Genomic DNA, 18,207 nt, shown 5'->3' with positions numbered 1-18,207 from the left:
ACACTGACAAGTAGAACTCCGAGAAGACAGCATGCCAAGGCTCACCTCGTGTTTGGAATTTTCCATCCTACTTGAATTAGTCAGGCAGGGAGCATAATCACTTATAGGATACGATTGACAGACATTCCGAATCTTGTCGCTGAAGCTTTGCTCCTTCATCAGTTCGGACAGTCTGTTAGTGTTAGAGGTACTGAGATTGAAATCCATAGAATTAGTTCACAAGGTGATGGGGGCTGGGCAGACTATGGCGTGAGGCCAAACTCCACCTCTAGTCTTAAGCTGAAAAGGTAAGGGACCATTCTTTTTATGAAACTTCCTCCTTCAATGTCAATGCTGGCTTTTGATATTCATCCTTGATTATTTCAGTAAGTGATCAATAGACTTTAATATGAATTTACTTGCGTATTGGTCACTAAATACCTATTAGAAAATTGAAGCATGTGACGTCAGCAAATCTTGTTGAGTGGTCATCAGGAAGGATTTGACACACTCGATTCAAACTGTTTATGACTTAATCGCACTTTTTCAAATTTTAGACCTTGATTGTACGTTAAGCTAAATGTCAAGATTTTTTTTATGCAATTTCTCACAATAAAAAGAAAAGAAAAGAAAAGAAAAGAAAACAATCGAAATAGAATGTTAAGAGAGTTGAAGGAAAGGAAAAAGAAACCAAACGGGATGCTCCGATAGAGGATTTGCTTATTCGGCTCACTAATGGTTAATCAATTAGAAATCGGTTATCATTTTAAGAGTCATTTATGCCTAATTTTGTTTGTTTATTAGCTAATGCGAATTACCTTTCTACCAAATCCGGCAATACTTTATGGGAGGGCTATGTAACTTTCTTTTAGGTGAAGAGACTATTCTACCCCTGATCTTCAGTTCTCATCGACAGCTCCGTCTTCTTTTTCAAAACTGTTAGTCAATGAGAAAGAGGAAAATTGGAAATAGAATCACTTACTTGGATAAAAATCTTCCTCGTCTCAACCTCTGACTCTGCATCAGTAGCTTCTATTTGTCAATAACTAGACAAGGTTAAAAAGATAAGAGTTTAGAACTTATTATGATTCACATGTCGGGATATAAATGGCATTAATTGGACCTCACCAATTTTATGCTGATAACCTTTGTATGGTTGCATTGAGATCACCCTCCCATTCCCCGCAGTCCCACTTGTATTTCTACTAATTCATGTTTTTTCTCCAATTTAGCCAATGCTAATGCCCAAGTGGACATTCTCATTGGACAAATTTTATTCACGTCACAAAATCGTTTCGACCTATTGCCCCACTGGTTGAATTTGGTGTTGAACGAATTTGATTAAAGAACTTGTAAAAGTACGAGGATTTTTTTCTTTTAGCAATTTCCATGCATTAGCCAGCATTTCGGGCACCTTGGGAGGCATTTCCATTTTGCTTTCATCTTAACCTTCGATATAGACTTTTCATAAGCTCATTTTCCTCATAGCGTCCCAACCCTCGCTGTCTTGTTTTAATAAGAACGTAATTATGCTGTTGAAATGACAAATAGATGCTATTCAAGATACTATTCATTGGTTTCTCACGCAACATTTGAGAAGGCATGATGATTGAGCTATAAATTTTAATTGAACTATCGTGTCCTTGGATTTCATGGAAACACGTTGATTGAACATGAACGACGATCAGATAATGTCAACCCTGAATGTACAGTGTTGTAAATCAAGAACTTAAGAGGACTTCTTATGCAGCAAGGGATCAGATACCGAGCGAGCATATCCGCATAGAGCTCGTACTGAGCAATCATCCCGAGCCCCCACTTGTCTTTCGGCTGCCTACAGAGGTTCAAATCCATGTCTTAGACCACCGATCCATCTCTGCAGGGGCGTGTGCACAGAGGATCTAGAGCTGAAAAGTGACTGGATCCATAAAAGTGCCCGAAATCAGCTTGCCGTGGCTTCCCGTCGCCTGATGTGAACAGATTGGAAAATGATTCTGTTCCTACCCGATCAATCAACTGTTGGCAACGGTAGCGATCCCTCTCAAGGATAGGATTGACAATGAACATGTTCTCACGCCGCCTCTTCTCTCCTGTGCAAAAGGCAAATGGCATCATCCACGCTTCCTAGATTGCAGATTAGTTCAGTAGTTGAATTTCAGTCTTTCAAGTCCAAAAGGAGAAACCAAAAAATGTACAGCTCCAGCTTCATGGCGTGACTAACATGCAAGCATAAGATGTTCACTCCTGCAGCATCGGCAGCATCTTTCATTCTCTTGTGATCCAGAAAGGAAGCAGTTGTGGGAAGAACTATAGAGTTTTGAATAAGCCCAACTCTGACAACTTGTGGTTCTCTTAATTACTCCTTGTCTGCCGTAAAACGAAATGCCAGAAAGAAAATCAGAATAAATTGATCAATTCCACAAAACTGGTCAGAATGAATAAAAATCAAAGGATCCTGCCAAGAACTGCAGTAATGTTTTTCAATAAGAGCAAACAACTACCAAATAGCAACTGCCAGAAAGAATTACTTCTTAGCTTCAACGATAGCAAGTTTAATCAACTAGAATGGTTCGACGACATCAAACTTTGCACGTTACTCTATCAGTTGGCTCACCAACTCCACAGAATCCCAACATGGCACAAGACTATGCTAGTCAGACTTTCTCACACCTTCCATCTCATAGAAAAACTCAGAACCAAGAATCTATGCTAAAACAGATTTCAGAATAGCTCATTTCTAGGACTATGCTCTTCAAGACCTCCCTAGTGATAAGTTCTCAATATTGCCAAAGGACATCTGGACCAGATCTTTGCAATTCATTGCTTTTAAACAAATATTTCCCCAGTTAGGACCATATGTATGAATCTCAGTGACATAATATTAGTCGGTCCATGCTCTTTTATCTATCACAGGCGTGAAAGATTACCGAGTTGTAAATAGAAGCTCCCTATGCCCCTTTGCAAGGAGAACAAGGAGCACACATCGGAAGGTCTTTGCTCATGTCCCTCAGAGAACTTCCAAACAATTGTTGGCCTGAACTTTCATTTGCAGGCCTGAGCAATGCTGGAGGAAGTTGCTTCAGAGGCTATTGAGGTGACATTAGATTAAGGCAATCATAAATTGAGTGTTTGTTGGGTGGAGTTAAGCAACTTTGTCTGCCATGGTTGTCAAAACGAACATAAGGCATTGAAATTGATTGCCCTAGAGATAAGTAGGCCAAAAAGCTTTTTCAGTCCTTTCAAGATGTTCAGTCATCTCACTGATGACGAGCAAGTATTTCTTATGCACACGCTCAGATTCACTATACGCTCCAAGCAGGAATGTGCTGAGAAGACAAGTTTCATACTATCAAGAAAACTATCTTACATGAGGAACCTATTTGATTTATAGCGAGTCTTTATCAAACTCCAACCAAATGATATTGAAACACATGAAACAGTGCAGACTAGTGTGACCAGGACTCTTAGCAACAACCTTTAAATCGCCACAGCCAGTAAGCACCACAAAAACAGAAACATTAGGATCACCAGTATGTCAAAGTGACATTCAGATGAGAGAGCTTTTACAGAATCTGCCAGAGGATCAACTTGAAGAGTCCTTACACAATTCAATCCAATATGCAAACGACTGACTTCCTGAAATCAATATCATAATGATTTAACAAAAAAGTAAGATTGTATCACAATGGAATGACATGCTTTGAGTTTTTGACATTTTAGGAAGAAGGCACCGATTGCTCAGTTATTTCAGTTGTCTCAACAAATATTTTCATGGGCGGTTGATCCGTGTCAATTCAAAATTCATTCGGAATAGAAATTACTCGATCAACTTCAACTTTCTATACTAGGACTTTTAAGCTGTCTATCCTTACTTCTGACTACATATGCAGACCCGCAAGATGCAGAGCAGATACAAACATTCTCCTAGATTGACTAATGACATCAATATTCATATAAACAGCAAAGCCTAAGTTTAATTGGAAAAAGCAAGCAGAGAGACGAGACAAATCGAGCAGAATAGAATCGTACAATCTGACCACATCATTTGCATATTTCATTCCAAGATTTTACTACAGCAATCCTTCTCCATGAAGCCTTTCCTTTCCTGATCAGCACCAATTCGAAATCTGTAGATGCTAGCACCATCAAGCTTACAGAAAAGCAACAGAGCCAGAACATCTTCCCCAAAACGAAACTATGTCGTTTCTAATCCCGTGGATTTCACGAAGTCAACTTCATTTCCTTAATAAGCTCAGGTCAAAATCCAATCGAAGAATAACACTCGAGAAATACACGCCAAGTCAATCGGATCAACAGCGATAAGGATTCAAATCCACCGGATACTGCTCCGCGAGCCAGTATCGATCGAGCGACACTGAGGAGAGAGATGCAATTGAGAAGGGAAAACCTGAAAGACTTGGGGGTTGAGATCGTGACGGAGGCGATGGAGCGACTCGTATCCGCAAACAGAGCCGTCCCGAGCTGCCGCGACCTCCTCTGTAGCTTGTCCATTCTGCATCGTCTCCATGGGCGAGCTGGAGAGGCGTGCGTCGGTTAAATTTGAAGAGAGAGAGAGAGAGCGTGTGCTTTAAGAACATGAACATGAAGAAATTCAGAATCTTATGATGCAGAAGCAAAGAGAACAACCAAAGGATGAGAATGGCTGCATTAATTGGGCCTTACTTATTCCCTGCGCGTTTGGTTGTTTATGCCGATAACCTTTGTATGGTTGCATTGAGATCACCCTCCCGTTCCCACGTGTCCCATGGGTATCTGAACAGTGCCGCATAACCTTTGTATGGTTGCATTTAGAAAAGATGTTCATTTTGGGGCACTCTTCCACTTCAATACTCCACAAGGATGGAAACCTCAAGACGCAACTTGTGGTGGAGGAGAAGCATTCTAGGCTTGGCATTTTTTTGAGTATCAAATTTCTGAGTTTCCCAAACGAAATCACTTTTCCTTCTCCGTTTTCATCTTTTGTCACTACTTCTTTCATTCTTTCACATTCTATTATAGTCATCTCAATGAGATGCACCAAACTTGCGATCGCCGAAGTTGTTCCTAGATGTACCAATCCAGAGGAATTCTTCACCACTAGCTCCGTCAAATTCCGAAAGGATATCTCGACTGGAAATAATGTTGTCAAACTAGGACATTCCCGAACCTCAAGTTTGTCAATACTCCGAAGAATTTTGGACAATAAACGGTCTTTCCTCCATACATGCTTTATGTTGTGTAGCTTGCTTAACTTGAGTTCTCTTAAATGTTCAAGCACCAAACTTTTTCCCTCATCAACAAGCCCTTTATCGGGGAATAATTCTTCAAAAGCACTACAGAAGAACTCAAGGCTTTGTAAGTTCCGAAATCTCCGTAAGAGGGATATGGGAGGAAAGACGGCATTTTCATCATGAAAACATGTCAATGTTAGTGCTTTTGGCTTGCCAAAGATGTCCTCAGAAAATTTTCCATTCCGTATCATCCGAATATCCTTATCGACCAATGAAAGTCTCTCTAAGGTGAAAATGCCCCGCAAAATTGCCAATACAATGAGAGAAGTAAATTCAACAAGATTCAGCAGTAAATCATATGCCGTAAAAGGCAAACCTATCACGGGATGCACTCATAGTGTTACTAAAACATATGGGGTTCGTTACGTTGTCCGAAAACTATAAGTAAGGGGGCTGCGAGTTTTCGTTAGTATGCAGCGGATGTGGAACATAACGGGGCGAATTAAAGAATAAAGAAGAATACGGTGAATTAGGGTTCCAATGCTTTTATTTCTGAAATGAAATTAGAGTATGTTTTTTTAAAGATTATACAAAATAAAAAAGAGAAGAAAAGTTCAATGGTAAGAAACGTGAGAACAATGGAGAGGACCATGTGTCAAGTTCTCATTGACCTTCCCAAGTACATTATATTTAACTAGATTAGTTAAGGAATATCTTATGCTCTAAAAAAATCTGCAATTATTTTGTAATTTTAGATAATGAAATATCTCATAAGTGTCCCCAAACGAAAAGTATACTTATGATATTAGAAATATCTTGTATTATCGACAAACCGATAGGCAAGGGATACCATGTTAGTATCATGATACGATTAATATACAAAGAACATAAGATTAGTAAGTGCTTTAAAGAACAAAGTAGAAACCGAGGGAGAAGAGTAGTAGTCATACCTTCTCAAATGAAGAGTGTGTTTCTTGGTTTGAAATGTCCTGATGATCATCTCTATGAGGCCACTTGTTCATGGTTGCCACAAAAGGAAACATGTTTAGTTTGTCACAATGTGTCACTCGCAATTCCTTCAGGAATGGCCAGTTCAAAGTAGGCAAATCAGGCCAGAAACTCTTGAGTTGTGGCATATCATGGAACACCGGAGAGGTTAATTGCGGGAAAAGTACTTGAGCAAAGAGGGAGTGTGGATTGTTATCCCCACCTGCGACTATTTCCTTGATTGCACAAAACTCCACTCGAAGTTTCTCCAATTGGTTTAGATTTGCAGCCACCCAATGTGGAAATAGATTTTCAAGGCTCTTACAATTCTCAACCTTCACTTCCCGTAAATGTTCAAAATTGAGAGTATGTCGAGGACTGTCCGTCCATATTTTGCTTAAATTTTCCATGTGAGAGAGAAATATCGACCGAAGCTTAGGAAATTGTACCTGCCATATTTGGAAAAATGACACCATAAATTTGATGACATTGAATTATGAACTTACTTTCCTCCCACAAATCACAACATTCTAGAACTTGTAAGTGACACAATCAAGGAGAGGTTGATTGATGCTTTCACTTTAATGGACTAATGACTAAGGCCGTGTGCGGTGCGACAAAATAAGCTACCTTGCAGCCTGTACCACCCGTTAATACTCATGCACAAAAAAGTTAGGAGAACATTTCACCGAATTACGATCCAAAGAACAAAATGACGACCTCAAATAACACATGAATACTTTTGCAATTTTCCTAAAAATTTCATGTGAAAAGAAATTTTAAGGCAAGTTTTTACACTAACAAGGATTCCCGGGAAAATGCAAATAGTCTTCGTGAACAAATAAAACATGTCACGCAAAAATAGATTCTAATACAAAAAAATAAAAATAAAAATGAAACGATTGCATGAGCTGCTATGAATTGTTCATTTAAGAGCATGTATGGAATTTTCATTCGGTCGTGAATTACGTTCTTTGATTTCGAAGATTGGGAAGATTTCAGTTTATCCAATTTGTGAATGGGTTTAAAATTATGAAGTTTTAGTTGGTGGTGACACCTATCTACAATTTAAGTTTAATCAATTTGTAATGGGTAACCAATTTCTTATCCTTGACTGATGACATTGTGTGGCGTGTTGAGGATTTCGGAGGCAAAAACAAATGAAAGAAAAAAAGCGGATGTCGCATTGCAACTTCCATTGGTGCTTCCATTTGACAAGATGTTTAATTTTAAACATCAAAAGCATTGGATAAAGAAAGTGAAGACTGACCTGCGAAGGAAAAAGTGAAGGAGTGCGGTGGTCTATCTCCATCAAAGGTTGCCTAGTTAAACTTCTCATCTTGGGACAATCGGCGATGCTCAGCTCTTTTAATTTGGGGCATTCCAGCCGATGATTCTTCCCCGAGAGAAAACTAGTCATATTGGGCAAACATTCCAGTTCCATCCGATAAAGATTCGGGAATATAATCTTCTCCACTGCGCTTCCCTGCCCTTCTTCCTCTGCGATCACTCCTTCCATTTGACCACACTCCTTTATTTCCATCAGCCATAGATTGGCAACACACCGAGCCATCGATGGAGTGAAAGCATGTCTCAAGTTGCTGCATTTATAAAGGGTGAGACTAAATATCCTATCGAAGCGTAGCGTCCCTTGAAGATGGTTGTTCCATAGTCGCCACAACTTTGGTAGATTGACCAAGTGTAGATATCGTAAGAAAGGCAGCAACCGAGTGCTTGGCACACCCTCCATCCCTTCAAGATTGAATACTTCTTCTAGCAACTCGCAATCGCGCACTTGCAATCTTTGCACTTCGTGTAAAACAGGTATCAATCCGGATGGAATAGCGTTAGTAAATGATGGACATTTATCCACCACCAGTGATTCTAATTGCCAAGAGGGCTTGATGGGAATAAGTTCGACGTGCCATTTTTCAATTAGCTCGGGGAACTCAGACAGCCGCATTGACTTTACTCCGGCAACCGTAGCCTATTAGAAAAAGCATCATTAAATGTAAACTTCTAGTTAGCAAAACGCAACAAGACTATCTAATTGAAGAAAATTTGATAACCGATGAATACCATCTCTTTAAACATATTTTGGATGGTGATGTTGAGGTTTTCCTCCCAAAACCACACTTCTGTTGATGCTTGTACTCTCTCCAACTTTGGCGTATTTATTGGTCCCTCAGAGAAGAACTTCATGCTGGGACATCCACTCACAATGACATCTTCCAAGAGTGGGAACATTAAAGCGTATTTACTTGAGCTGAAACATCTCAACCCCGTCAACCCATCAAGCTCCATATACTTCAATTGATTGAAAATGACCACAAGCCCCTCCTCACCTCCATCGTCACAAATGACTTCTGTCAACATTTTGCATTTACTTATCCTCAATTTCGTGAGTTCCGCCAAATTTCCAGCTATTGTCGGTGTGAACATCTTTGATAACCCATCACAAAATGACACGTCTAGAGTCTTGATATGTTGAAAAAATCTGGAAAATGGTGGTATTACTTTTAGCTCGTGCCTTGGGCCTTCTTTGGCTTCCACAATGTCGCTCACCTCTTCTATATCAGAGTTGCGTACAACCAGCTCTTGCAAGTTGGTTAAACTCCGAACAAGACGACATGTGGACATTGCAGATTCCTTCGATAAATGATGAAGCTTGAGAACTCTAACCTTGCCGAAGAATTCTCTGTCATGAGAATGCCCATGCCATAACTCCATCGGTCCATATAAATCCAATTTTAACTCTTGCAGATTTGAGAATGCGCCCTGAGAAATTAGTCAAATCAGAATCTAAAACCAGCTTAGTTAAAAGAGTGTTCGTGTATTGTGGTATAAGTCCTGCATTTTAAGATGTTGAGTCTCATGCAATTCAACGGAAGGAAATGCACCCCATGCAATAAACATTTTCACGGATCTTTTACATTTGACTTCTTGTACCCACGTTTGCACTCAAATAAATCCCTACATTCCCGTTTGCACTCAATTGTAATCACAATCGCAATTTGCCGGCGAAGCAGCAAGAAATTAATTAATAAAAAAATATTGGGTCGTACCTTTTCTATCAAGAAGAGAGGTTGTTTATGAGGTGGCATCTCATTCTCAAGTTGCGAAGCAAGTATCTCCACTTTGCTACAGCCATCCACCTTCAAGACCTTCAATGCCGGCCAACGTAAAGCATGTGTTCCTGTGTAGATGCACTTCAACTCTGGTAGACGCTTAAGCTTGAGAGAGGCTAACTTAGGGAACGCATCCCTGGGATCTAGTCCGTCCTTCTCGATGAGTTCCACAATGCCACCACATTCATCGATCTTCAACTCCTCAAGTTGCATTAGATCCCTAGCTATTGAGTCTGGAAACAGAGAGTTGAGGCTCTTGCATCTGGAAACGGTAACGGAATGAAGACACTGAAATTTGACTTGACTGTGAAGTTCCTTATCCCATACAAGCTTTAGCTTTGATAATCTCTCTAACTTCAATGTTTTTAATGGGAAACGAGCAATGGGATATCCATCTAGAGGACTCAACGGCTGCAGTTTGAAAACAACTTCAAGCGAATCACATGATTCTACCTCCAAACTTTCCAAGCTCTTGAGCCGTCCAAGAATGTAAGAAGGAACAATGTTCGCTAGCTTGTTGCATCCATAAACACTGAGTGACTTTAGTTTGCGGAAAGACTCCGCAGCAACTTGATTGTCCCATATTATATCAATACTATCCATAAACCAGATGCATAATGTCTCCAAGCTAGGAAACGCAACCTGCGGTATTGCTCAAGAAATTAGTGATTATGTTAGTTCGAAAAGTTCATGAATACATATGGAAGAAGCGGTGGTCCTAACAATCTTGGTCTGTCCATTGTGGCCGTATCCTCATCTTGCAAAGGACATACCAAAGCTTTTCTGTTTATGTTTCGACATATTATTAGTCTCTTCATATTTTTTAAGGCAGCTCAAAAGACAACATGAAATATTTGAAAACAAAAAGGACGATATTCCTCAAATTTGTTTGATTTGTCCATATTAGTAAATTTCCTTTTTCATTTTACTAGAAGTAGTTTCAATGTTTCATTTTGGACAAGTTTAACTTCAAAATTAGTGTATTATTCCTCATACTCTGCTAGTTAGCCTGTTAGGTTTCTATTAATTTACTCAATTTAAACATGTGCGATATAAATAATATTACAATTTATTAAGTAATAATCTTTAATTTCTCCAAAATATACGTGAAATATGTCAGGGACATCATAACTTCCGGTTAAAGTCAATATTAATCATTTTTATTCAATATTATGTCACTCTATAAAAATTGAAAAAGTTAAAAAAAACAAAACAATGAAGAAGGGGTTGCTTGGGTCAAAACGAACAAAACTTAGTTATATCATTTTACACTTGAAAGAACTCAATATACTTAATTGATTGAATATTCCTTTTAAGATTCATTGCTTTGTTACCGTGTTGGATGATCCAATTGTTAGATAAAAATTGTAGGCGCGTGCAAGCCATGCGCCAAAGATTATGTGCAAGGTCAGCAGTGTGGGCGCGTGTGAGCGGCTGTAGCGAATTTTTTTATTTTTTTCCCCACATTGCATATTTTTTGGTTTTGCCCTCCCTCACGCGAGAATATTCCTGTTTTGCAACTGGTTGACAATTTCGAGATATTTTTTTTAGCACGTAAATTTCCTGTTTTGCCTTAAATTAAATATGCGTATGAGGTCCGATCGGCGCGTTCTTGGTACCGACGTGTTCATATTGAAATGCTCTATGTTGTGGTACATTTTTGTAAATGTTTGAAGCATTAAAGGTATAAAAATACGTGTGAAATATACACGTATAATTTGGGATATTATTGTATTTTTAAGCTATATTTCCCTATGTTTTTTGAAAATATAGAATATTGATTTCTTGTAAATGACCACTCATGGTTCATAGATAGCATGTATGAGATGCTTGCAATAACAATGGTAGGAGATCCATTGCACGTGGGAAACCTCGGATATCAAGAGAGTAGCATGTTCCGTTTTGTCACTTGTTACCGCCCATGAAAAGGAAAGAAAGAAGAAGAGGAATGCTAGCCAAAGAAATTGAGTTGGAAAAAGCTTACAACAACACAAAGCATGGATTGGACAACAATACCGACCTGGACTAAAGGGTTACTAGATTGTATAAGGTATACCGTTGATCGAGTGCAATGAGGGAAAGAAGAGAAGTAAACAAAGCATGAAGTAAGTAGAGCTTGAAGTAAGCACTCTTTGAACGTCCCACATCCCTTTACGGAAAGAAAGTCTCAACCAAAATGACATTTCTTTTGCGTGAGGATGTAGCTAAAAACATCAGAATTGCTGGCAATTTACAATATGAATTAACTTGTTTGCAAATGATTATCCGAGAAATCCATAAATGACACGATTTGATACGAACTTAATATACATAAATTTTATAGCAAAATTAACAAAAATAAAGTGTTCTCCAATGAACATTGCTATATCACAAAATCTTTTACTACATAGTTACCAGGAGTGAATTTAACCACATAATTTGAGAGTTGACAATTGAGCTCATTGAAGATTAATTATCCAACTTTTGTATGTATAGTGACTCTACTATATATTCTCCATTTCAATTCAAAATCACAATTTGAAGAGTAACTGTACTTTGGCTTATCCAGCTTTTATGGTGCTGTGATTATGTGGAACGCAATCAATTTTAACCAAAGTGGGCTTTGGCGATCATGCTTCGTCTCCAATATAACTATTTGTTAGTTTTACTTATTTAGCTGGCCGGCATAACAATTATCTATATGAATATATCATCTTTTACAATGTCTTAATACTTTGATGCGATTGATCCAACTCTTATTGATGTGAATTTAAACTTCCCAATTATTTGTAACGCTATGTGGCAACTTGAAATGCACAGCATGTAAACTCGTGAAGTGCTATGCACATAAAATTGATGCAATCATTGGATTTTTGTTATATTTAAGATTTTGACGTAGCGTTTGTTACGTACCTCTTGATTGAAGAGAGTAGTGTAGCGTGATTTGAGACGATCCTCACTCCTAGCTTCACATGAACCCGTCATCAATTTTTAATTAGATGAAAGGAATGCCATCTTTTGCATTGCAGGGATGAATTAATCTACGAAGATTTTTAATGATTAAACCAGAAAAAAAAAATCAATCTTACACTTTCCGCGAGAGAAGCATGTCAAACTTTCCAAACCTACAACCCATAAATTGGTTAACATCGAGAATACTAGAGTTTCTGATGTTTCTATTCTCGACCCTTCATCCTCTATAATGATCGCCTCCATCTTCTTGCAATCTTGTACCTCTAGTTCTCTCAATTGTGGGAGAGATTGAACCATGGATGGGAAAAACAGAAACCCGAGGTTGTTACAGTTAGACACCTTCAATTGCTTTAAATTATGGAACCTCACAATTCCACAAGGATTCTTGTTCCATATGCACCTCAAGCTTGGTAATCTCTTTATATAGATGGTGTTTAGCTCAGAGAGAGTCTCAATATTTGCATCGGCGCCTAGTCCATCGAGGTCAAAAATTTCTTGGACCGCAACGCAATGTTCTACCTTTAAAGTGTGTAGCTTTTGTAGTTTTACTAGTGACCTGGGGTTGATGACCTTTGAGAGAGATTGGAGACTGCTCAGCCCCAACGGAGATTCATCGGTCCATATATCTTCCAGATTGGGAAGTCCAACCATTGTCAAGGACTCCAAGGATGGGATTGAAACCTGACGGATAGACCCATCAGCATACGTGCTATAGCAGGTTATTACAAATGGTTGCGGAAGAAAATTTACAGACTTTAGGATGATTTTTACATTTACAAAAAGCTATGATAAACAAAGGCTAATTTACAAATCAGAAAAGGTATTTTACGACCCCAAAAACAACTAATGAACTTCGTTTTTACAATAAATTCGTGGATGGTATTACAATTGGATATTGTTTGCAATTTATTAACAATAAGGGAAACTACAGTCATCAAGAAATAGCATTCATTCAGTTTGCTAATGACTAAGAAGATTAGTGATCCTTAGAGCAAAAGGAAGTACATTCAAGATAAATTCCTTCCTATAAGGTAAACCACTCCCTATTAGGTTATGTTACTACTTTGATGTTACATTGCTCATTTTGTCGGATGATTGCCAAAAAGCACTGCACTATCTCACAATGCACATTACTACCATGAAAAAATTATATAGAAACTGTAGAATCACTGTGATTATGAAAGCATAGGCAACTTACACGCAAAGGACAACATCTCATGGAGTGATAAACAAGGCAAGTTTCAATCACGAGAAGTACATTATTATGCTATAATTCCTTAATTACAGAAAGGTATGTCTAATTTACTACCTACCTAAGGAAACTTAGCAATCTTGAAAAGTAATTTAGTACTTCATAAGGGAAATTACTCTCATAAAAGTTTAGTTACTACAAGTAACTTCCTTTTGACGCCTTCGCCATCCACCTAAGCCCGCTTGGGCTTTGCCGCACCCAATCAATTTATGCGTGAAATATTGTAATTTATATAATAAGAGTAAACCTACGACGGGGCTAATTTCTTTCATACTTGATAAATTTATTATGGCAACTTAAATTTCTCTCCCTGTAAGCTCATGTTTAATAACTTGCGAAACTAATATATTGCACGAGCCTTGAACTCCACCATCAACTTCAATGACAATTGTCACTGTTTATCCTTAGTTTACTTACTTCTATCACTAACAATAACCAATTTAACAGCTTACCTACTACACTAAAAAATTGTTAAACAATTAACTACAATTTCCACCTATTTGTCACATGTGATTTTTTACAATGAGTTGAAAATTTCCAATATAAATAAAGAAAAATGCGGAAAAAACAGGCAATGATCTTGAAAGAGATTGAGACAAAAAATAATAATAAGATGGTTGACTTCGTGAAAATGGCTTTGAAATATATCCCAAGCATATGAAACGATCAAAGAAAAGGCTAATTTTTTTTTTAATTTCATTGTACATATGGCCTTCCTAGTCAGCTATTTAATTTCAATACGCCCTAATTTATATAACCACATTTTCGATGTAAGTGTTTAACGATTTAAATCTTCATGAGGGATCTCGTGAACTTTTTCCTAAAAGTCACTCACTAATGCCTTCGACTACGAGATATTGGCACAAGTTGAAGATGTATGTTCTTTTTTTTTTTTCAATTAGAAGTCGAAGATTTATGTTTGTTATGCCCAAAGTGCTTACATATATCTATATCTTTTATATGCTTTGCAAGTATGAACATGCGTGTAATTGTGTGCGTTCATACTTGTAGGGCTTACGCAATGACTAAGTGCTTATTGAAACACACGATAGGGCAAAGATGTGCATCAATTAGATTAGCATCGTTGCTACTATTTGAAAACCCAATCCCCTTGCCCATTCTTCTTATTGATTTTTACCTAAGCCATCTAGATATCATATTTTTTCTTGCCGCATGCAAGCTGCAAATAACTCTAGTCATGTCACAATCTAAATTTACATGGATTTCATTCTATTTGCTGGAGTTCTACGCAATGAAGGGTAACAGAAGATTGCTTTACGCAATTACTGAGAAGGCGTGATTAGGATAATGCAATTAGGCAGAAAATGAACCGAAAAAGAAGAAGAAGAAAGAATAATGACAATAATCTATGTCACATCTAATGAGCAAATGAACAAAAGATCATCAAAAAACATGTTGTTTTGATAGAAAGTTACCTGTTGCCCGTTGAAGAATGCAACTTGAGTGCCAACATGGTCGTTTGATGTACAACTTGAAGGAGCCATCCCGGTGGTGCAAAAGTTCTTCATATTTGGCGGATCACGCAATTCCAAGACACGCAAATTCCGCAACTCAAGTTTGCCACAATCATCCACTTCTACAATCTCCCGGATTAAGTGACAGGTGACAACTTGGATCTCTTCAAGGTGTGGAAGTTCTCTCAATAATGAAAGAGGAAACAAAACTTCCATCTTGTCACAGTTTTCAACTCGTACTACCTTTAATGCACTGAAGGAATTGGAGGAGATGTGGTTGCTGCATATCTTTTCCAAGTTGATGAGGTTATAAAAAAGTAATGACTCCAACATCTTAAACTCTGTAAGTGATGGAGATTCGAGGACGTAATGGACGGAGGGACTATTCTTGACCTGTAGGTGCTTTAATTTCGGAAAGCCTTTTTGCGATAATGCGCAAATACTTTGCTTAATTCCATTTAATCCGTTTAAAAAGAGACCGTCGGTTTTGCCTAATAAAGTCTGTATGCATCCTTTCCGAAGAATATCACTCATTGGATCCAACTGAAGCTCCAATATGCTCGATAGCTCCAATGTGCTCGACACATTGCGACTTCGCCAGCGTGGCACATCACCTATCCAGATTTGGTACTTGGTTAGGTTCTCGACGTTTAGATCCTCCGGGACCACACTCGGATCGAGAATGGACACATGCAAAGTGCGGAGATTCTTCAAGTTATTCAACTCAATAAGACCGGCATTAGTGGGTAGAGTTTGCTCCACGGGATTCCAACGATCAAAACTATTCTCCATATACAACTCCTCCAATTTCATCAAGCTCCCAAGCACACCCGGTTCAATTATCTCAAGTTTTGAGCAATGGTTTAAGTCTAACAACCGCAGCTCCACCAATTGTCCAATTTCTTTTGGCAATCGTTGAATTTTGGAGTTTGCAAAGCTGAGAACACATAGCCGTTTTAGCTCGCTGATCATGGCTACATCCTCTAATGAACAATCATTTAGGCACAGAGTGTGTAAGTTCTCCAAGAATTGGAATGGCGAAGGTGAACGAGTGAGCCGCACCCGAGAAAGATGTAAGACCATGAGTTTTCTCATAGAGTTGAAACATGAGCCTGGGACCTTAAGAGATTCATTGTTTATGAACAACAAAAAGACCCGCATTTCAAGGCAATCTAACTCTTCAGGAAGCTCCTCCATGTCGACGTAGGGAAAGCATACCGATGTGCAACTTTTCAGCTTGTCCTTTGGCAACTCTATCACCGACTTATCATGATTTTTCAACACCAGAAGAGGGTCATCTCTTGAAGCCACCGAGGCAACGAATCCACGAACCAAGTCGTGTATCTTGAAACCATCAACATCTTCATTGTCTTCTAACAAAAAGGATGAGGCTTTCAGGGTTCGGATCAGTGAGCTCAACCTGTCTCTCACTTCTTCCATGCTGCTATCTTCTCGAAATAACCTCGAACCCACGCCATACCTCAGCAAGTTTTCAAGAGAGGGCTTAGAGACACCATAAACGACACATAGCCGTAACAATGACTTCACCTCCTTGCCATCTTCCCCTTTGAAACGATTATAGCTCAACTGCAGCATCTCGTTTATTCTTTCACTGATTCCTTTGTTGGTAGACATCTCAATTTGTCTCAAAACATCCTTCCATTCGCGAAAATCGGCATCTCTAAAAACATTCGCCATTGCAATAATTAGGAAAGGCAAACCTGCACATTTGTTGAGTGCTTCATCCACCAGGGATTTGAACGGATCGTGATGAACTTTGTCGCCCACCGTCCTCTCAAACAATCTTTTTGCCTCTTCCTCCTTCAGCGCATCGAGGAGGAAGTCCCTGTCGCAGCCCATTTCCCTTCGCAAAACATCTTGAAATCTTGACGTCAACAGCAACTTGCATCCTATGACTTTGTTGCTGTGTCCGCAAGGAATGCCTACTGACTTCAAGTCAAGCCCTTTCCACAGGTTGTCCAGTATTATGAGCACCTTCTTCTTCTCCCTCACCTCCTTTTCCAACCTCGTGCGCAGTCGTTCCGCTCGCGAATTGACGTACTCCACATCCTTTATGTCCAGGTCCAACGCGTGCGCAATCTCTCCTTGAATCCTCTTGACGTCTTGATTTTCCGACACGTCGGCCTTAGCGACCCAATCAAACGACTTCGCTTTCTTTATCCTCCTTTCGGCTTCGTCCAATAGGGTGGACTTGCCGACCCCGCCCATTCCGTAAATCCCGACCACGCTATTGTTGTTATCAGCAAGAGCAGCCATGATCTCCTGCATGATCAATTCTCTGGATTGGACCATGCCGTCGTCCTTAAGCTTAATTGACATCGAGGCAAAAGAAGCTGAGGCCATCGAGATGGTCGACTGGACGACATCTTTGCCTTCTCTCTTGGCCGGAGTCGAAGCAGCCGCGTTCCCTGGAGCAGTACCACTGAAGGAAATATACTTGAATTCACTAAATTCTTGAGCAAGTCGCTGAATGCCCTCGATCATGTGCTTGGCCTTCCTGCTGAACTGATAGCGACAACAGGGTTCGGGAAGACTCCCATAGCAACAAGTCTTGCTCGCCTTTTCGAAGTCGCCCAACAGGTCTCGCGCCTCCTTCAAGGCCTTCTCAGCCTTTGCCTGCCACTCCGCGACATGACTGTAGACCTCCCGGCTATTGTTTCTGGCCACTTCCACGTCATTGTGGACCATATCAGCCTCGTACGCCAGCTTCCCGACCTCCTTCTGAAGATCCTGGGCGTAGCTCTTGGAGGAGATCACGTATCCGAATTGGCGCTTGACGGGAACAACTACCCACTTCAAGACATCCCACCCAATAGAAACAGCAGAATCCATCGACATTTTGCTTTGATTTTTCCTTTTCGAGAAAGAAAGAGCGATCAAGCGGGGAGACCGAGAGAGTGAGATAGAATGAAGAAAAAGAGCAGCAGGTAGTGAAGAAGAAGAAGGATGGTTTGGCCGAGGAGAAGAAAGAGCGAAACAGAGCAAGAATGATTGAGAGGCGAAGAAGGGAAGGAGATTTGAGTGCGGATAAGGATGACGAATCAACGGGTGAGTTTCAGTTCGGGAGATCCAACGATTTAAAATAAAAGAAAGTCCGCTGTTGGTCCCATCTATCAAGCCACCAACGTGGACCGATGTCTCCTTCCTTTCCTCCACTGTTAAGTGGCGATGCACTAATATGT

At 39.5% G+C, this 18,207-nt stretch overlaps 1 protein-coding gene and 1 pseudogene across 1 annotated transcript; one reads left to right on the top strand and one right to left on the bottom strand.

Moving 5' to 3' along the window:
• LOC115730780 overlaps window positions 1-18,207 on the top strand; it is a 67,887-nt pseudogene that overhangs the window by 20,390 nt on the left and 29,290 nt on the right.
• LOC115729495 (disease resistance protein At4g27190-like) lies at window positions 1,837-17,885 on the bottom strand. The gene is made up of 9 exons (XM_048278947.1): window positions 14,966-17,885; window positions 9,263-9,967; window positions 8,277-8,975; window positions 7,941-8,184; window positions 4,054-4,115; window positions 3,508-3,615; window positions 2,960-3,065; window positions 2,201-2,286; window positions 1,837-2,103 (listed from the first exon to the last, which is right to left on the bottom strand). The coding sequence occupies exons 1-9, from the start codon at window positions 17,861-17,863 to the stop codon at window positions 1,837-1,839; spliced, it is 5,175 nt and encodes a 1,724-aa protein (XP_048134904.1). The 5' UTR covers window positions 17,864-17,885.

The sequence above is a fragment of the Rhodamnia argentea genome, chromosome 5 (genome assembly GCF_020921035.1).
Source record: "Rhodamnia argentea isolate NSW1041297 chromosome 5, ASM2092103v1, whole genome shotgun sequence".
Lineage (NCBI taxonomy): Eukaryota > Viridiplantae > Streptophyta > Magnoliopsida > Myrtales > Myrtaceae > Rhodamnia > Rhodamnia argentea.
Note: the sequence above shows the minus strand (reverse complement) of the source record. Positions and strands in the feature narration are given on the sequence as shown.